The following is a 22,529-nucleotide window of genomic DNA, read 5'->3' as shown; positions in this document are numbered from 1 at the left end:
TCTTTGGGTGTTGAGTTTGATAAGTTCTCTATAGATTTTGGATACTAGCCCTTTATCAGATAAGACATTTGCAAATATCTTCTCCCATTCTGTAGGTTGTCTTTTGGTTTTGTCGACTGTTTCCTTTGCTATGCAAAAGCTTTTTAACTTGATAAAGTCACTTTGTTTCCCTTGCCTTCGGAGATGTGTCTAGCAAGAAGTTGCTATGGCCAAGGTCAGAGAGGTTGCTGCCTGTGTTTTCTAGAATTTTGATGGATTCCTGTCTCCCATTTAGGTCTTTCATCCATTTTGAGTTTATTTTTGTGTGACGTGGATGGAACTAGAGGGTATTTTGCTGAGCGAAATAAGTCAGTCCAAGAAAGACAATGATCCTATGATTTTAATCCTATGTGGAATTTAAGAAACAAAACAGAGGAGCATAGGGAAAGGGAGGGAAAAAAGAACAAGACGAAATCAGAGAGAGAGAGACAAACCTTAAGAGACTCTTAATCATAGGAAACAAACTGAGGATGGGGTAACTGGGTAATGGGTATGGAGGAGGGCATGGGTTGTAGTGAGCACTGGGTTTATATAAGACTGACGAATCACTGAACTCTACCTCTGAAACTAATAATACACTATGTGTTAATTGAATTTAAATAAAAAATAAAATAAATACATGATTCCAAGGGAAAAAATTATGCAGTGATGTAACATCATAAATCAGTTTTGCATTTTCAAAAACTGAGCATAGTGATAGATTGAAAGGAAGCAAGAGCACGCATGGAGAGGCTGGGAAGGATCTTACATTGTGTGGGCTTTTGCTTGTGCTAGGTAACTTACGTGTGAGATACAAAGGTACTTCTTGATCATTTTAGATGTCATCTGCCTTCTCTGAGAATAGATGGGAAGCTTGGCTTAGCTCTCAGTGGGAGGACTTTATGTCTTACACCTGAATACAGATTAGAAGCAGTTATACAGAAAAACATCAACAATTCAGACAGAAATGGTTAACTTTTCATTATACACAAGGAAACTAAAGAAGGGAGAATATAATCGGGACCTCCTCTAGAGCAGAGGCATTCTTGAGGGTGATGTTAGAGCCCATTGGGTAGCTATTACCATAGCTCTTCAGATAAAAGTATATCCTGATTGACGAACTTACATGTAGGCAGTGAGGTAGCAAGTTCAGAGACTATGGACTTGGTAGGTCTTCTTTCAATTCTAGCTCTTCCCTAATGCAATCCCTCTGTGAGACATGTAGATTGTTTACTCAGGATCCAGATAGCAAAAGAAGAAATGTACCCAGACATTCTGAATCAAAACATGGAATAAGAAGTTCCATCTATGCAATATCATAAACAGTGTCCACATGTAATGGTGGTCTGGATCTTCAATACTTTATCATGATTTTAAAGGGAACCTGAAACTTTATGTAATGTAAATTATCCATTGAATAATGCAAATTAATGCACACATTGTTAATATTTTGTCTAAATTAATGGGAAAAAGTATCAAATCATGATTTCCTAAGCTCTATCTAGAATTATATTGGTTAATATAGTAAAAATCAATGAAATTATTAATCATTTAGTGTTTATCTTTTTTCGGGATTTGAGAGATTTTGATTTTACACTGGCCTGTGCTAAAAAGCAATGGGTTCTCTAAATTTATTGGCATCTATCTATCTATCTATCTATCTATCTATCTATCTATCATCTTCCTTATTCTGTCCCTCCCTCAATCTGTACATAGATGGATGCTGACTCAGTTTTTGGGAATCTGTAATAATATAGCATCTCATAAATTAACTGTTTTATACTTCTACCATGCTTATGTTACCTTATCACTTTATTGATAAGCTGACAAATCTGAAAATTTTTATTCTCATTTAATGTAGGTACAGTTTTAACTGTTTAAACAATTATAGTTGTGTAAAGTATATATACACATATATTCACATATGGTTTAAAGCTTGTATTTACATATATGCACACATATTGTACTTAATGTATTTTTCATTCCCTAATTTATACCTATATATATGTAAGGGAAAGTATACTGTTGAGTAGTGGTTTTGACTTTGAAACCAGACAAACCTGGTTTAAAATCCTCGCTCTACTATTTACTAGGTTCTTGAGTGTGAGCAAATTACTTGACCTTTTTTTGTAGGCTCAGTTTCCTTGACTGTGAAAATAAAAATACTTATCTTATAGGTGTATTGTAAGAATTAAGAATAATAATATGGGTAATCATTATAAGAGTTTCTGACACATACTAAATACACATATTTTTTTAGTAAAATAAGTGACATGATATCATTTAAAATATTAACTGCTGTGGGTAATGATACTGTTTTCTGCAAAGGCAAATGATAGCACAGAAAGAGTAGCCTTCAAAGTCAATATACATGAACTCTCCTTGGTTTCTCCAAGTATCGACTTTGTTACCATGGACACATTACTTAGCCTCTATGTTTTGTCATTTCCTTACCTTAAAAAAATGACTTTAACAGCACAAAACTTGCAGGTCTGATGTGAGGATTCAGTATAATATATATGTATATTTGTGTGTGTCTGTGGTTTCTGTCAAAATATCATACATGTAGTAGGATTTTATCTTCAGTATCATCATCACATTCTAATTTGTATCTTCACATTTTCACAACTTGTTAATATTTGTAATTAGCAGTGTGATATAGTTTGCTGACAACTTAGGAAAACATAATGACAAAGTTTAAAATAATATAGTGATTCTCTTTTCTTGCCTTTTGATAGTTTTTGACACTTTGCCACCCGTGCGCTATCAGGAGACCATGAGTACCATCCTGACATGGATCCAGCAGTCAGAAACCAAACTCTCTATACCTCAGGTCACTGTCACTGAATATGACATCATGGAGCAGAGACTTAGAGAGTTACAGGTCTGTGAATATTTGTGTGTCTTAAACAATATAGTGCAGATCTCATTATCAAACAGTCACATTGGTGTAACATTTCTTTTATATTGGTGTAATATAAAAATAATAGAAATAAAATAATTGTGGCAAGTATGATAGTTTACCAGTTGGAAAAGTGAAGATAAGATTTAAAAAATATAATATTTTCGCATTTGTGCTTTCTCTCCATAAGACAAAAATTCTATCTTTGAAGATAATGACATGATCTGTGTATGTAGTTTATTCTTTCTCGTTTAGTATGTATTTTCAGACACAATGATTTTGATTATTATAAAAGTTGTGGTATTATTCCCCCCCTTTGCTGGCTAGTTTATAACTCCTTTCACATTTCCAAACACAAAGTGGTAAAATCTGTGTAGTTATAAAATAAATTTTAAACATTAGCCTTCTGTAATATCATAATTAATTTTTTGAGTTCTATTAACTACATTTTTAGCCGCCTTATATCAAGTAATAGAAAAATACTAATATGGTAAATGAAAGAAAATTTTAGGAGATTTCAGAATATTTTCCTGCTAATTCTGAAAAGCTTGTGTTATATATCGAATCACATTTTATTTTTTAAGTCAAGAAAGCATTTATTAATTGTATTTTGGGGCTGAGATATGTCTACATTTTGAGAATTAAGAAAATAGAAAATTAACTTTTATATGAAGAGTTCTTTTTCAAGAATTAAATGTTATTTCTTAAAGTTATGTTAGAACTATTTCTTCAAAGAAATCTCTATTTAAACATTTCTCCGTATATATTGCCCTATTTAGACTGGCTGCTTCCTCTGCTATCACATCAAGCAACCTATAACTGTTTGATCTTGTTTTTTTTATGTTGTTTTTAATACTTGGAATGATTCCAAAATTTACTTTGAAGGATACGTAACTTAATAGAACTATAAGCTTAAAAAGAGTACAAAGAATACAGCAACTAGAGGAGTGGATTGAGTATACACTAAATGTATATAGATGAGCGGGAGAGTATACTTCTACTGAAGAAACATTGAAGAGAAAAATCACTTACAAATATTACTGAGGAATTGTATTAAGTAGCCGAAAAAATTGTAGTTAGAACTTTGTGTCAAATGTTACACCAAAAAAAAAAAAATACCACATATATTTAAAAGTTCAAAAACTGTTTAATAAGCACAAATTTTGGAGAAATTTTTAAGTAAAATATTTAAAAACATGTAAGAGAGAAACACAAATGGGCACAATTGCAAACATGGAAAAAATACCAGACAATTTAAAAGAAAGATGAGACCAAGGGAAAAAATTTGAGTAAGGGAGAGTCAATAAGGAAGTCACAAAGAGAGACATAAACAGCCATTAAACCCATGAAAAATTATGACTCAAATTGTAGAGGATGAAGTACAAATGTATAAAATGAAATACCATTTTTTACATCTAAGTTGCAAACACAAAGATATAATAAGTTCAGGTCTGGCAGCAATGAACTACCTTCTCACTTTCTGGTGGGAATGTAAATTGAATTAAAATTTTGCTGAGGAAACTTTTCAGTACTTCCTAACAACGTACAAAATAATTAATTGCATTATGCATGTAAATACTATTTTCATGAAGTCTGTGTCTTAGTAATCAGAATACATGAAAAAATAGAAAAATAGATTGAGATGTATAGGTGGGTAGATTATAAACATAATTTACAGGGGTGGAAAACTAGAAGTTAATTTGTAGAGCTAATAATGGGAAATGGTTAAATGAACCAGAGAAGCCATTAAAATTTATGTTTTTGAAAAATACTTAATGATGTGGGAAAAGGCTCACAAAAAAAGGCCTAGCTCAAAATATAGTTATATGCATGCTAGATATTGTCTAAATAATAAATCAAGTTTAATGAAGTAAAATTCAAAGTAAAAAAAAAAAACTAAAATAGCACAAAATAGGCATAAGATATTATATAGCTATAAAAGGCATGTATTTGGCATATTTGGGGGAATATTATAGATCACATTATAAAAGAAGGAATGATTGTGTATGTGTGTATATAATATATTCACATATTCAATATTTAGTTGTAGAAACATAAAGTTTACGTAAAATCATATGCAAATGGGTAATTTTTCCATGTTTTATCTTGAACCTTCATTACTTTATAACCAGAAAGTAATAAATAGTGAGTGAGGAAACCCTAAAGATAGACATTCTGTTATAAGCGATTGCATAGGTTACACAGGACAATTGTAAAACCAACTTTAGAAATTCTCCCCCAAATTATCCTAGAATCTTACTGTAACACCAAAAAGAAATGTCTTGTAAAAAATATGGAACTTTAATTAATTGGCATTCGTAGGCCATCCATCTGATATCTTACTCAGTTTTGTTATCCCACGTATCTATATGATTTAGTTATGTTTTTACCTAGAGAGCATTAGAAGTTGTCTTACTAAAGACTCAGTGTAATTAAATTAAGCTCCGTAACTATATCGTAAATACAGTTATTAATATCCAGACATGATGCAATAAAATTAGGTGTGCTAGAACTCTGGTTCATTTAGATACAGTTTGGGTTATATTTGACATTATTCATAAAAGCAGGCATAGATTTTTAAGTAAAATATTTCTGTGCAAATTACTCTTAGGGTAAATAGTAGAATTTAAATTACTCCCAGTTATTCTGTAACTGATGGCACATCATCTATATTTTTAGATGTTTGAATCACATAGCTTTCACTGTAAATACATTTAAGTGAAACTTATAAGTGAAACTGTACAATGAAACTCTTTATTATTCATCAATTAGTATACATGTACTTTCCCTTTTTAATTTTGAGGCTTTACAAAGCTCTCTGCAAGAGCAGCAAAGTGGCCTAAACTATCTCAGCACCACTGTGAAAGAGATGTCAAAGAAAGCACCACTGTCTGATATTAGCCGGAAGTATCAGTCAGAATTTGAAGAGATGGAGGGCCGCTGGAAGCAGCTGTCTTCCCAGCTGGTTGAACATTGCCAGAAGCTAGAGGAGCAAATGGCTAAACTTCGAAAAATTCAGGTAATTCAAGATTGGACTTTTGTATTCATTTTTTCTTTGCTTGTTTCTCCCCTAATGGCGTGTTTTAAAATTTAAAGGCAGATAGACATTTAACCTCCATAGTTCTTCAAAGTCAGTGATAAGATCAAAAGACACACATTTTTCTCAAATGAGTGTATTTTGCTTATTTTTTTTAAGAAAACAGTAATTAAGAGTTCCCCTTTCTAGATTCTCTAGAGAATCATTATTTTTTTTTTTTGCCACCAATACCGATAGGACTTAAATAGATTTTTAGCTTAAAATTTTTCAAAACCAGTCTCTCCTTTAGTCTGGTTGTCCTTTAAAATATAGCTATCACTTAGCTTATGAATAGATAAAAAAATTATCTGTCACGTAATATAGTCATATCATTTTATCCACATATTTATTTCTAATTGTATATATAAATTTGACCTCATTACCTTCCACAGACCAGCTCCTACTGACTTAATTTGTTTGAATAGTGTCACCATGCTCCTAATCACTGAAGCTGAATGCTAAACCAACAATTGCATTCTAGTCTAAAGTCTAAAATGTTTACTGAGATAGGTAATACCTCTCTTATGGGGTGAATTATTGGGAAGAATATTAATGCTGGGATGAATCTTTGACTGCATCATGGCATGATGGAAAGCATCGGAACAAGATACTTCTGGGTTTATGTCCCATTCCAGCTATCAGTTGTTTGTTTTTACCTCTTACAAACCAAAAAAATGAGTCCTAAAACATTCTGTAAAGCACAACATACATATGAACATGGCTCTACATATAAACATATGTGCACACACACACACATACACGGAAACACATTTTGCCAGTACCAGTGCTAAAAGAGGGTATAAATACATGGTCCTTGCCAACAAGGAGCCCTCATTCTAGTGAAGGGAAGAGGTGTGTTAGTTCCCTATCACTGCTGTAATGAATTACTGCAAATTTAGTAGCTTAAAATGGCACAAATTTATTTTTGTACAGTTCTGGAGGTCAGAAGTCCAAAATCAGCCACAGTGGGCTAAAATCAACGTGGAGGCAGGGCTGTGTCTTTTCCAGAGTCTTTAGCAGAAAATCTGTTGCCTTGTCCTTGTTAACTTCTGGAAATGACATTTCTCCCCTGATATCTGCATCCTCTTTCTTCAACGTCAGCAGTGCAGCATCTTAGAACCTCTTTCTCTAGCTCTCACACTCCTGACCCCCTCTTAATAAGAACCCTTGCAATTACATTGTGCCTGGCTAGATAACCCAGAATAATCTCTCCGTTTCAAAATCCTTAATCTCATCTGCAAATTATTTTTTGCCATGTAAGGGACCATATTCACAGGTTCCAGGGATGAGGGCATGAACATCTTGGGGAGGTCATTATTCAGCCAACACAGGAAGTAAATTAAACAGTATGGTAAATATTACCACAAGAGACAGAAAAGAAATCCAACATAACCTGGGCCAAGGGGCTATGAAATGTTCTTGGAACATGGGTTATCTTGGCTACACCTTGATGAAGTAGAATTTAGTCAGCTGATGAAGAGGGAGAGAAGGTACCTGACAAATGAAGCATATGTCCACTTAGCCAGAAGACGTTGGAGAGACGAAAATATGTTTGGAGATTAATAATGCATATGATTAGAAAAATGATCTAAGAGTAGATAGTGAATGGACCCAGATGCCACACATTGGAATATGAATTACAAACCTAATGACAATGGGATTAAAAAATAAGAATTTGGAACTGCTATTTTAAAGGGAGAGAGATACGATTATAATATTTGTGTTTTCAAAGCATTGCTGTGATAAGAAGAAGGAGTGAAGAAAACTCCTGACACCCATGTGGAGAATGGATTAGAGTAGGGAAAGATTGAGGCTAACACCAAAAAGAGTTAATGCGGTAATCAAGGAGCCAATAAGAAGATCTGAACTAGGACAGTGGCGAGATGGAAGAAACGCGAAACCAGACTCGAGACATCAGCAAGATGATAATGTTGAAATCTTGAAGTTCTTAGATTTAGTAAAATGCTTTTAAAAAGCATTAGTATTAATCATATTGAAGGGGAAGCTTTCTAGGAAGCACATATTTTCAATAGAGATTTAATTAAGAAGGAAGGAAATAGCACATCTGGGCAGCAGACTTGAATTGTGTGGGAAATAAAGGAGCTTGAAAATCATACATTTGAAAAGTAGCCAAAAAAAGCAATCGGGTGGTGGGGGGAGCAATATGTGAAAGAATAATGGGAGGTACTTGGCTATTTATAAATTATAAAAGATGACATTTTTCACCTGATCATTACTTCAGCCTGGTCAGGCAAATAAGAAATTAAAGTCAGAAGTTTTCTTTTCAAAGACGACAAAATCTTGTGTTCTGAAAAGTTCCCAACTGGAGGGAGTATTTAAACTGTCAACTGTATAAAACAATTTGTGGAAGTTCAGGTTTAGGGAGGCTATAAAGACACCATTACATTGAGTTTATTGTTCATAGTTTGTTTTATGTACTGTAAGGGCACATTGTTAGTATTATCATGAGTTGTTTTGTAACTTAAAATTTCTCTAGAGGGGGATATGATTTAATGTTCTCAAGAGTAACATCATAAAACCACATTTGGTAGTGATTTTTTATTTTTAACAATAGCAGACTTCATACACCAGTGCTCATACAGTAGACCATAAAAATGCAGTCTTAGTAAAAATATTCTTTTCCTGAAGAGCTACTTAGAGATATCCTACAAACACAGGAATTGTTCCTGGGCTTGTGTTCATAAATATCACTGTGATGAATTGTATTAAGAGAAATGAGCACCCCAATAAGGCTTAAAATGGATCTCTGATTCCAGAATCACATAAAAACTCTGAAGAAATGGATGGCTGAAGTTGATGTTTTCCTGAAGGAGGAATGGCCTGCCCTTGGGGATTCAGAAATTCTGAAAAGACAGCTGAAACAGTGCAGGGTAAGATTTTTATATGATCCTTATCATATGAAGACTTCTGTGTGGAAGTTATGATTTGGTTTTATCAGTGGTCCTTAACCAGAGTGATTTTGCTCCCCTGGGGGACATTTAACAATCTCTAGAGACATTTTTGTCACAACTTGGAGAGGGGCGGATGCTGCTAGCCTGTAGGAATGGAGGCCAGGAATGCTCTGTACATATTCTACGATGTACCGAAGAGCCTCTCACAACAAAAATAAGCCAGTCTAAAATGATAGTAGTGCCAGTGTTGAGAAACCAGGTTAAATAAATGAGGAGCAGAAAAACCATTGTCTTTTACTCAATACTCATAAGATTATTTTACTATAAAATACAGTTTAATTTAAAGGCAAAGAAGCCTTTGAGCTATTTGCTACATCTTACTGCAGCTTATTAGTCATACTGTGTTGCTCTGCCCAGGCATACCATGCTGGACCTAATATTACACAATAGGGATTTGTGAAATGATATTCATTATACTGTTGTCATGCAGTGGAAAGAAAGTAATCTAGCTCTTTAAAGAATTTTCTTTGCAAATACAAGCTAAGAAAAAAGAAAAAGCCAGCTTACAAATAACCTTCACACCCATCATGCTATAAACAATTGCTGCAATATCTTGCATTCGAAAACCAAAATCATTTCAAAAATAGCAATGTATAAAGCCCATCATTTTCACACATTTTTCTAACAAGGAATATTAAATTTATTTCTTTTTGTGTCTGATTTAAGTAGAATATAGATAATTCCCTACTTGAGTCACACCAGGAAAACCACTGAACAGCTTTGGCAAGGCTGAGACACAGATTTGTCTGTGTCTCTAGGTGGGCATCTGTCAGATTTTAAATTCCTTAAAATCTTTTAAGAAGTAAATATTTTAATTCATGGGTAATGTCCTGAGTCCTGATTATATGTTTCCTATCTATGTGGCGTTTCTAGTATGTTGTGGTGATGTTTGCAGCTAGCTTACATGGAATTATTTCCTTAGCTTTTAGTCAACGATATTCAGACCATTCAGCCCAGCCTGAACAGTGTCAATGAAGGGGCGCAGAAGCTGAAGACCGAAGCGGAGCCGGAGTTTGCCAGCAGACTTGAGACAGAACTCCGAGAACTTAACGCTCAGTGGGATTACGTGTGCCGCCAGGTACGTACAGCCTCTTTCACTGTGCCTTGTCTCTATTTAATTAAGTAAGATTTTCTTAATGTCTCCCTTGACCACTGCCCTTTTTGAAAGTTTAATCTCTGAGTACGTTGCTGCTTTAAAGTCTGGTGAGTTCAAACTAGCCTTTGTCTACCATAAAAAACACAGTAGCAATTTTAAGCGGTATCCCTTCATCTTACTGGGATCCTAAAATGACCTTCTCAAAGACTGAACATGCTAAACAGTGAGGCCCTGTTTTTAGGCATGATTTTCATTGAATGCTTTCTCCAGTGCATAACTTTATATTAGTAACTGGATTAGCAGAACATGCTTTATACTTGTCGACTTGGTACAGGGATAAAATGAACGACTCATCTATGTGTATGGACAAATATAAATAATTTTCACTGCTGATTATTAAGGTAGACAACTTTGACTATTTCAGTAAATAAATTAAGATTGGAAATAGTTAAGAAAAGCGCAGTGGGGGAAATAAAACTCAAAATTTGTCTACGGTCACATCTGAGTTCCTCGTTTTTATACAGCAGAATGTTCGATAGACATTGATTTTCAATTTCAAGATTACATTATGGAAAAGTAAATATTATACACACAAGTAGGGTGTATCTAATACTTCTTGTTCAAAAGATGAAATTTTGACCTAAAGTAGTGTTTATTGTTCAGTACACCAGTACCTTTTTTGAAGTTAATGAGAGGTTTCATCTTATGTGTAATAGAGGCAGTCAGTCTTTTGTTATTTCTAAGTAACCTTTCAAAGTTGGAAAGAAATCATGCCACAAGGCAAACACTAAATTTGAAAAAGGAAAGAATTTAGAAAAGTAGAAGGCAAGGCAAGTCACCCAGCTAATACTGTCACTGGCAAATGCTCAACAGTTCTATTAAGTCACAGACGAGGTAGCCCTGGGTCAGCTAGCATGCATTCTTCTCTGGAGTAAGCCAGTTCTAGAAGGAATGTTCAGGAAAAGAAAATATTACTTAGGTAATAGATTATACCATTTATGTTTTCCTGGAAGGCCAGTATGAAAGGTGTTTGTTGAGTGTTTCTAACGGATGAATAGAAAGAACACCACAAATTTAGAGCAAGAGGGAAAACAAGAGCAAAAAAGATGTATAAAGTCAACAATATTACTGATACCTCAAGGTTTTTACATGTTGGAGAAGTATAATTTTTAAAGTATCTCTGGCCTTAAAATGTCCTTGTTTAAGGACATTTTCTGCTATAAAATTTTTTTCTTATTTTTGCCAATCAGGCAAGTTCTTATTATATTTTTTTTATCAGGGCTTCTACACTCACACCTACCTTTGACCATTATTCCTTTTCTAAAATGACACATTACTTTCTTCATTTAATCAGATCCTGTGAGAAATGACATATTTGCTGGTAAAGAGAACTTGCCTCAAGTCAAGAGGCTGAGAGAAGGTGGAATCAAAAATGTATTCCGTTTCCTGTTTGAAGTGACAGTGTTGGCCACAGTGCCTTTAACTAATGATAGAAAGACTGGGGGCTAAAGAAGGAACAAAATTGAACAACATACTTCCATTTTGGTCATGTTTACTTTGGAGAAGTAGACAATCAGAAATGTATCTGGAATTCAAGTGGGGTACTTGAACTAGGCATATAAACTATGTGTGCAAAAATAAAGATAACATTTATATAAGAAAACTCCTGTCTCACAATGAAAACATTCTCCAGACCCACTTCCCTGAAATGCTTGGATAATAAAATTTAAAACTTTTACAGATTGAGAAGGATTTCTCATGGATGGAGAGGCAAACATAGTATGTAAGACCAGGAGCTCTGAAACCATATTGCCTTGGTTTAAGTCTTGCCCCTGCCATAAACCACTTGTGTGATCCTGGAAAAGATGCTTATTCTCTCTGTGCTTCAGTTTTCCAGTCTTTATAATGAGATGATATTAATACCTACTTTATAAGAATTTTTTGATCAAATGGGTTAATTAATTATTTGAGAGAGAGAGAGAGTGGGGAGGGGCAGAGGCAGAGGGAGAGGGAGAGAGAGTCCTCTAGCGGACTCCCCGCTGAGTGCAGAGCCCAGTGCAGGGCTCTATCCCACAAACCTGAGATCATGGCCTGAGCTGAAATCAGGAGTCAGACACTCAACTGACTGAACCACCCAGGTGCCCCAGATGAGTTAATCTTTGTAAAGTGTGTAGACTAGTACCTAGCACAGAGTAACCACTATGTACATGCTTGGTAAATGAAATAAATGGACATGAAATAGACCCAAACTTGCATGTATAATGTTATAAAATGTTTCATTTTGAAATAAATAGTATGTAATTATATATTTTAATTAATAGTAGCTCTAAATTTATAATAAATAGTTACCAAGAAACACTGGATCTAGAGATTAGAAAGATGTCATTCTGGTAACTTGCAAATTTCACTTTTTCTCAGTACAGCTTTTGGGTGCAATCATCCACAGATCCCTGGGTCCCTCTTCATTATTTCTTAAATATTTTAACAGCTTACTTACTGTCATTCCTGTTATAATTCTTGGGGATTTCAGTATCTTCTCAGGTGATGGTTCCAGTTCCTGAGGCCTCAGTTCTTTGATAGCTCCTCCAGTGATTTTGTCTTCCATTCTTCCTCGGCTGCCCATTCCCAGCCTCTTAATGTAGACATTGTCATTACCAGATGCTTCTCCACAATACGAACCTCAGGTACCCCACTCTGCAGCCATCAGTACCTTCATTTCCAGTTCATTCCCCTAATAACCCATCCTCAAAATTCTTCCATCCTAGTGGAATGTATAATCCAATGATTTTACCAGCTTTTCATTAGAGAAACACTTCATCTTCTCTTTGTCATTTCTTACGCAAGGGAGATTCTGTACTATATGCTGGCTATCTATAATCCATCATTAAAAGCACCCCTTGTGTTTTTCCCTCAACTCTCTTGTCCTTTCCAGTCTTTCTGTAACATACCCATGTGACGCCACCCTACCTAGGTCAGATTCACTTTCCTGCTGTTGCTGTGCCTGCACTGGGAAGGATGAATATGGCTGAAGGAAAACACATATCATACTGAGTAGTCTTGCTTGGAAATCATGAGTGCATACCTCAAGAACCCCCTTGGTGCTGACCGGTAATCTTACTACATTTTTCATATCCATTCATAGCCCCACTCCCCTGAGGACTATTTCACAGATTTCCTCAGATCTCTACCAGTTCTTCTTCCCTCCTTACTCTATGGCAATTAACTAGCTTCCCATTTCTTCTTCTTCTTCTCCTCCTCCCCCCGTCCCTTCCTCCTCCCCCTCCTCCTCCCTCTCCTCCTCCCTCTCCCCTTCTCCTCCTCCTCCTTCTTCTTCTACTTGTACTTCTTCTCCTCTTCCTCTTCCCCCCTCCTCCTCTTCCTCCTCCTTCTTCTTCCTCTTCTTCCTCTTCTTTCTTCTTTCTAGCTTCCCATTTCACTGAAAAAATAGAAATATTCAAAAGTGTACTTGCACATACTCCCACAGACTTGCATATTAGTTCATGGATTCTATTTTCCCACTGTTAATATGAATGACATGTCTGTGCTCCTATCTAAGGCCAGCATTTCCACTTTTTTTAAATAAAGGTTTAATTTATTTATCTGAGAGAGAGAGAGAAAGATATGTCATGAGCACTGGGGAGAAGTAGAGGGAGAAGCAGAGGCCCCACTGAGCAGGGATCCTGATGCAGGACTCTATCCCAGGACTCTGGGATTATGATCTGAGCCAAAGCCAGACACTTAACTGACTGAGCCACCCACGCACCCATAAGGCCAGCCTTTCCACTTACATGTTGGATACCATCCTACTGAGCATCCTCCTACCTCCTACATCAAAAATGTATTTCTTTCCTCTACTGGATCGTTTCCATCAGTAGGGAATTATGCTGTAATATCTCCTGTCATTAAAAAAAGATAGCCACTTGGAGTGCCTGGCTGGCTCAGTCAGTGGAACATATGAGTCTTGATCTTGGGGTTCTAAGTTCAAGCCCCATATTGGCAGTAGAGAATACTTAAAAACAAAGTTTAAAAAAATACCCCCTTTGACTCATATTTCCTCCACCCCAATTCTCCATTTCCGTTCCCCTTTACAGAAACACTTTCCATACCACTGGTTCCATTCTCTCTTGAACGCACACTAATCAAGCTTTCATCCTCATCACTAAATAGTTTTTGTCGTGGTCACCAGTGAATTCACATCATTAAATCCATTGTTTAGTCTTTATTTTTGTTTGATTGGCTTCTATATCATCAGTTTCTATTGGTTCTCTCTTAGTCTGCCTTCAATTTCCATGACTGCTCTGAATACATTTGGTGGTTCCTTTGCCTTGACTTCTAAACTTGGAATCATTCCAGGGCTCCTTCTTTGGACTTCTCTTCCTTATCACCACTTACTCCTTAGGTAAACTTATTCAGCTTTATGGCTTTAATTGTCATCTATAAGTTGTTGCTTTAACAATTTTGTTACAATCTGGATCTTTTCCTGAATCCTAAATCTGCATATCCATCTCCCGACTCGATACCTCCATATTGATGAATAGACGTACTAAATCTAGCATGTACCCCAAATTCCTTACATACTCTTCAATCTGCTACCCTAATAGTCTTCCTGGAACAACAAATGACAACTCAATCTTTCCATTTATCCAAGCCAAAACCCTTGAGTCAAGTCGTCTCATCTCCTTCTGCCTTTGTGGGAGCTGTGCAATCCAGTACCATACACCAAGGTACTTGGGAGGAGTCTCACCCACCTATGAATCAACTAATAGTCATACAGACCTCAGTCCTGCCTGGGTACTCTGCAGTAGTCCATTAGCCAGCTTAAGCCCCTTTTAGCCATGGTCTGGTAGCCCCTGGAGAACACTGACTTAGACAATCATCCATGGAAAAAAGAGCCTTAGTGGAAGTCCAAGAGTCTGTTGGAGAAGATACAGTGCACTGTTGGAACAAAAATAATCCAAGGCTGGATTCATTGGAAAAGGTAAGAAGAAAGGTTCGATGTTACTTGCATCACTCCTTCACCAAGGTTGCATAGCTCCATGTCAAGAAAGCCCTTCTCCGAATCATGACTTCTCCCACTTGGAAAAGTGAGACCATGTGAGTGAGTGCCCAGCTTCCCTAGCTATGTGAGATGTTGCCAAAGAGGCATATTTTTCTCTCCTCAATCCATGGTACTAAGTTGTGAGCTACACTACTGAGGGGGTAATGAGCAGCTGGGAAGAACAGCCACCAGGTCTGGGAATTGTATTAAAAGTACACAGATCATACTAATATCACTGACTCCATTAAGAGGTCTGCTCACCAGCTGCTGGGGTCACTCTGCCCAGTGATCTCCCCAGTTTCCCACGGCACAACCAGTTTCCTATATGACATACCCACATGCCTCCCAGTACGATGGCTGGCTCCCAGTGCATACTCTGGATGGTGGCAAGGACAAGCTTTTGTAGGAAGGTAATGAGTTTTCACAGAAGGTTGGCCTAAATCTGCGGACCTTGGAGGGACCACAAACCCGAGCATTTAGCATCACTCTTGGAAAAGCAGAAAGGAGGCTGTCAATACTAGTCTGGTTTTTTGCAGGATGAAGAGAGGCCATACAAGCTTAATAATTCTGCCACAAGGGGGAGCCAGAATTGTGGACCAGTCATATTCGTAGAGGGTGTCAGATAGCCTCAGAATCCCTAGCAGGGTTGACAAAAGGCATTTTTCTTTTGATGGCAGATAGTAAAGACTGGAGGAGGTGACTTTTAATGTGAATGCAAAGACAGTGTTGCTAGACTTCAAGGAACGTGGAGAATCAAGGAATTATACTACTACCAAAGGTCATAATAATTTTCTGGTAACCAACCTCAAGGACCTGCAGAGCTGCTGCTCATCTGTTAAAGACTTGAAAATAGTTGTTCTAAGGAAACTCAGTGAGCTGTAGGAAAACCAAGACTATTCAATTAAATTAGGAATCCAATACATGAATAAAATGAGAAATTCAAAAAAAGAAATAGAAATCATAAAAAAGAAAATGGAAATCTGAGAGCTGAAGAATACAATGAAAGAGGTGGAAAACATAATAAAGAGCATTAGTAGACTGGATCAAGTGAAAGGAAAAAATCTGTGAAGTAGAAGACAGGACCTTTGCAATTGGTCAGAGAACGAAAGGAAAAAGTGACAAAAACATATGTGCCCTATGGAATACTATCAAGAGAAGTAATTTGTGAATTATTAGAGTCCCAGAAGGAGAAGAGAGGGGTAAGGGGGCAGAAAGCTTATTTATGGAAATAATGGCTGCAAACTTCTCAAATCTGGAGAGAGATGTGACTGTCCAAATATTCATGAGGCTTGTAGGTCACCAAAAAAGTTCAACTCAGAAACATATTCCCTAAGAGACATCAAAAATGAAAAAGTCATTTATTTTATCAGGAAAATAAGCTTATTTGGGAAGAGTAGAGGAGGTGCAATTTGGAACGATTAAACTATGGCAAACCATAGGCACATCTGAAAAGACAGAAGCAAGGTCAGCTCTTAATAGGTTTCAGGGTGAAATTGGGGAAGGCTGTTTTGAACAAAGGTTTATTGGAGGAGGACAAGAGTGTAAGGATGTGGCAGCTTCTCATTGGCTTCAGGCATTGTTTAGCACATTGCTCCTGGGGTAGGAAGAGAGCTTCCTTCTTCCTGCTGGTTGTGTAGGCTACAGGGAGTGGTACAGGTGTGACAGCTCCCCCTTCAGGCCATCTGACTCCATTTTAAATGAGGTTTCCTATACTCATTTTCATACTTTCTGCCTACAAAGGAATCTCATAAAGCTTTCACCGGATTTCTCAGCAGAAACCTGACATGTCTGGAGAGAGTGAGAGTATATATTTAAAGTGCTGAAGGAAAAAAATGCTAACCAAGAATATACTGTCTGACCAAGTAATCTTTCAAAAATGAAGAAGAGATAAAGTCTTTTATAGACACACAAGAGCTGAGAAAGTTCATTACCGCTAGACCTACTGTAGAAGAAATGTTGAAAGAAGTTCAAGCTAAAATTAAAGGATATTAATTAGTGGTATGAAAACATGAAAATATACTGCATACTGTATGCACTGCATTAATGGAATGAAAGATTAAAAAAATATCATCTCAGTAGATGCAGAAAAGGCATTTGACAAAATTGACAGCTTGGCATCCTTTCATGATAAAAACTTAATAAATTCTGTATAAAAGGAATGCCCCTGACCATAATAGAAGCCATATATGACAAGTTTATAGCCAATATCATACTCAGTAGTGAAAAGCATGAAGCTTTTCCTCTAAGATCATACAAGGATGCCCACTCTCACCACTCCTATTTAACATAGTCCTGGAAATTCTAGCAAAAGCAATTAGGAAATAAAAAGAAATAAAGACATCTGAATTAGGAAGGAAGAAATAAAATTGTCTGCAGATGATGTGTTCTTCTATATAGAAAATCCTGAAGACTCCACCAAAAAATGTTATAAAATAAACAAATTTAGTAAAGTTGCAGTATGGAAGTAGTCAAATTATGGAATGAGCCCAGATGTCCATCGACTGATGGATGGATAGAGAAGATGTGGTGTGTGCACACACACATACACACACACGCACATACACACACAGTGGAATATTATCAGAAAGAATAAAGTCTTGGCATTTGCAATGACGTGGATGCAGCTAGAGTATATTATACTAAGTGAAGTAAGTCAGAAAGATAAATACCACATGAATTCACTTATGTGGAATTTAAGAAACAAAACAGATGGGGCAACTGGGTAGCTCAGTTGTTAAGCGTCCGACTCTTGATTTTGGCTCAGGTCATGATCTCAGGGTTGTTAGATCGAGCCCAGCATGAAACCCACTTAAGATTCTGTCTCTCCCTCTCCCTCTGTCCCTCCCTGCCTTGCTCACGTGCATGCACGCTCAATACATACATACAGACAGACAGAGAGATGAACATAGGGGAAGGGGGAAAAAAGAGAGGGTGCTGGAAGGGAGTTGGGCAGGGGATAAGCTAAAAGCATGATGGTATTAAGGAGGGCACTTGTGATGAACACAGTGTTATATATGAGTGATGAATCACTAAATTCTACTGAAACCAGTATTACATTGTATGTTCACTAACTAGAATTTAAATAAAAACTTGAAAAAAAAAGTTGCAGTATACAAAATCAATGTATAGAACTATGCAGAAACAGTTATATTTCTATACAGTAACAACAAAATATCTGAAAAAGAAATAAAACAATCCCTTTTATGATAGTATCAAAAACAAAAGAGTTAAGGAATAAGTTTAACCAAGGTGGTGAAAGATCTGTACTATGAAAACGATAGAACTTTGATGAAAGAAATTGAAGAAGACACAAATAAATGGAAAAATATCCTGTGTTCATGGATCAGAAAAGTTCATATTGTTAAAATGTTCATACTATCCAAAGCCATTTATAGAGTCATTGCAATTGCTATCAAAATTCTAAGGACATTTTTTTCTCAGAAATTGAACAAACATTCTTAAAATTTGTGCGGAACCTCAAAAGACCCCATATGACTAAAACCATCCTGAGAAAGAAGAAGGAAGTCAGAGACATCACACTTCTGATTTCAAAGTATATTCCAAAGCTATAGCTATAAAAACAGTATGGTACTGGCATAAAAATAAACACACAGACCAATGGAAAATTATTGAGAGCCCAAAAATAAACCCTCATGTGTACAGTCAGCTGATATTTGGCAATGGAATCAAAGATAACCAATGGGAAAAGGATAAATCTCTTCAATAAATGGTTTTGGGAAAACTGGATAATCACACAGAAGAATGCAATTAGATTCCTATCTTACACCACAAAAATGAACACAAATGTGTTAAAGACTTAAAAGACCTGAAACCATAAAACTTAGAAGAAAACAGGGAGAATGTTCTTTGACATTGGTCTTGGCAATGATACTTTCGATATGACACCAACACACAGGCAACAAAAGAAAAAATAAGTGGAGCTACATCAACCCAAAAAGTATAGATGTGCATCAAAAGAAACAATCAACAAAATTAAAAGACAACCTACAGAGTGGGAGAAAACATTTTCAAACCATGTTATCTGTTAGGGGGTTATTAGCTAAAATATGTAAGAACTTATACAACTCAGTAGCAAAACACAATACGGTTTAAAAATAGAGAAACTGAATAGTTTCTTTCCAACGAGGACATACAAATGGCCAAACGTTACTTGAAGAGATGTTCAGCATCACTATTAATCAGGGAAATGCAAATCAAAACCACAGTGAGGTATGACCTAACACCTCTTACAATGGCTATCATCAAAAAGGGCAAGAGATCTCAAGTGTTGGTGAGGATGTGGAGAAAAGGGAACCCTTGTGCATTGTTGGTGGGGATGTAAATTGCTGCAGCCACTACGGAAAACAGTATGAGGGTTCCTCAGAAAAAAAAAAATTAAAAATAGAGCTACCTTATGATCCAGCAATCCCACTTGCACCCCCATGTTCATTACAGCATTATTCACAATAGTCAAGACAGGAAACAACCTAAGTGTACAGCAATGGATGACTGGATAAAGAAGATGTGGTGTACCTATACGTATATATGTGTGTGTGTGTACATACATACATACATGTGTACATACAATGGAACAGTATTCAGACATGAGAAAGAAGGAAATCATGTAATTTGCATAAATGTGGATTGACTTTGAAGGCATTATGCTAAGTGATATAAGTCAGAGAAAAATATTTTATGATCCTACTTATATGTGGAATCTAAAAAACTGAACTCTGGAACAGAGTAGTGGTGGTGGTTGAGGGCCAGGGGTTGGGGTAAATGGAAAGATTTCAGTCAAATATTATGAACTTCCAGTTATACACAGAATAAGTTCTTGGGATCTAATATATGACATGGTGACTGTAGTTAGCAATGCTGTGTTGTATACTTGAAAGTTGCTAAGAGAGTAGATCTTAAATGTTCTCATCACAAAAAGAAAAAAAAAATGGTAATCATGTGAGGTAATGGAGGTATTAACTAATCCTATTGTGGAAATCACATACTCAATATATATGTGTATCAAATCCTCACATTGTGCACCTTAAACTTACACGATGTTATGTCAGTTATACCTAAATAAAGCCTGGGTGGAGGGGGAAGTGGAATGAAGAAGGGCAGTGCTGAATGTTAGATTTAAAAATTATAGAACAGAAAACATGAAGAACTGTTTGTTTTATATCTGAGGTGTGGCACTGTAATCTGAAACTGTGAGGGGTAGACCGGGCAATTTAAGGCTAGAATGCTGGCATCACTAATATGATAAAGGTAAGGGAAAAATTGTCCAAACCTTTTTATAGAAATCCTTCTAAAATATGAAACGCCAACAATTCATATCTCTATCTGATCAGGCATAGAGCTGTGGAATGTTAAGTTTGGAAAAGACCTTGGAAATCATCTGGTCCAACTGTTAGGTTAGTTATAGAGCAGAGATAAAGAAAAATGAGGTGATGTCTCCAGGTTCACTTAACTTGCTAATAATTGAGTCCAGGTATCCAGGTATCCTGATTCCAAATCTGATGTTCTTTCCAATATATTTGTGCTGTCACCTCAGAATGACTTCCCACCTGCTTTTCCTTTAAAAAAAAATTACTCCCAATCCCTACCTTCTGGTGTAGTTTAATAGCATGCTATATATATATTATATATATATATATATATATATAATATTATATATAGCATGCTATTAAACTACACCAGAAGGTAGGGATTGGGAGTAATTTTTTTTTAAAGGAAAAGCAGGTGGGAAGTCATTCTGAGGTGACAGCACAAATATATTGGAAAGAACATCAGATTTGGAATCAGGATACCTGAATACCTGGACTCAATTATTAGCAAGTTAAGTGAACCTGGAGACATCACCTCATTTTTCTTTATCTCTGCTCTATAACTAACCTAACAGTTGGACCAGATGATTTCCAAGGTCTTTTCCAAACTTAACATTCCACAGCTCTATGCCTGATCAGACAGAGATATGAATTGTTGGCGTTTCATATTTTAGAAGGATTTCTATAAAAAGGTTTGGACAATTTTTCCGTTACCTTTATCATATTAGTGATGCCAGCATTCTAGCCTTAAATTGCCCAGTCTACCCCTCACAGTTTCAGATTACAGTGCCACACCTCAGATATAAAACAAACAGTTCTTCATGTTTTCTGTTCTATAATTTTTAAATCTAACATTCAGCACTGCCCTTCTTCATTCCACTTCCCCCTCCACCCAGGCTTTATTTAGGTATAACTGACATAACATCGTGTAAGTTTAAGGTGCACAATGTGAGGATTTGATACACATATATATTGAGTATGTGATTTCCACAATAGGATTAGTTAATACCTCCATTACCTCACATGATTACCATTTTTTTTTTCTTTTTGTGATGAGAACATTTAAGATCTACTCTCTTAGCAACTTTCAAGTATACAACACAGCATTGCTAACTACAGTCACCATGTCATATATTAGATCCCAAGAACTTATTCTGTGTATAACTGGAAGTTCATAACATTTGACTGAAATCTTTCCATTTACCCCAACCCCTGGCCCTCAACCACCACCACTACTCTGTTCCAGAGTTCAGTTTTTTAGATTCCACATATAAGTAGGATCATAAAATATTTTTCTCTGACTTATATCACTTAGCATAATGCCTTCAAAGTCAATCCACATTTATGCAAATTACATGATTTCCTTCTTTCTCATGTCTGAATACTGTTCCATTGTATGTACACATGTATGTATGTATGTACACACACACACATATATACGTATAGGTACACCACATCTTCTTTATCCAGTCATCCATTGCTGTACACTTAGGTTGTTTCCTGTCTTGACTATTGTGAATAATGCTGTAATGAACATGGGGGTGCAAGTGGGATTGCTGGATCATAAGGTAGCTCTATTTTTAATTTTTTTTTTTCTGAGGAACCCTCATACTGTTTTCCGTAGTGGCTGCAGCAATTTACATCCCCACCAACAATGCACAAGGGTTCCCTTTTCTCCACATCCTCACCAACACTTGAGATCTCTTGCCCTTTTTGATGATAGCCATTGTAAGAGGTGTTAGGTCATACCTCACTGTGGTTTTGATTTGCATTTCCCTGATTAATAGTGATGCTGAACATCTCTTCAAGTAACGTTTGGCCATTTGTATGTCCTCGTTGGAAAGAAACTATTCAGTTTCTCTATTTTTAAACCGTATTGTGTTTTGCTACTGAGTTGTATAAGTTCTTACATATTTTAGCTAATAACCCCCTAACAGATAACATGGTTTGAAAATGTTTTCTCCCACTCTGTAGGTTGTCTTTTAATTTTGTTGATTGTTTCTTTTGATGCACATCTATACTTTTTGGGTTGATGTAGCTCCACTTATTTTTTCTTTTGTTGCCTGTGTGTTGGTGTCATATCGAAAGTATCATTGCCAAGAC

At 36.2% G+C, this 22,529-nt stretch overlaps 1 protein-coding gene across 1 annotated transcript in view; it reads left to right on the top strand.

Annotated features, from left to right (window-relative positions):
* The window catches only part of DMD (dystrophin), a 2,070,581-nt gene that overhangs the window by 742,012 nt on the left and 1,306,040 nt on the right, over window positions 1-22,529 (top strand). Inside the window, exons 22-25 of the mRNA XM_034649821.1 lie at window positions 2,757-2,902; window positions 5,724-5,939; window positions 8,774-8,887; window positions 9,891-10,046. Of these exons, the coding sequence (XP_034505712.1) occupies window positions 2,757-2,902; window positions 5,724-5,939; window positions 8,774-8,887; window positions 9,891-10,046 (632 nt within the window). The remainder of the gene's footprint in view (window positions 1-2,756; window positions 2,903-5,723; window positions 5,940-8,773; window positions 8,888-9,890; window positions 10,047-22,529) is intronic.

Source organism: Ailuropoda melanoleuca, chromosome X, assembly GCF_002007445.2.
Source record: "Ailuropoda melanoleuca isolate Jingjing chromosome X, ASM200744v2, whole genome shotgun sequence".
NCBI lineage: Eukaryota > Metazoa > Chordata > Mammalia > Carnivora > Ursidae > Ailuropoda > Ailuropoda melanoleuca.
The sequence above is the reverse complement of the archived record's forward strand: the minus strand, read 5'-3'. Positions and strand labels throughout refer to the sequence as shown.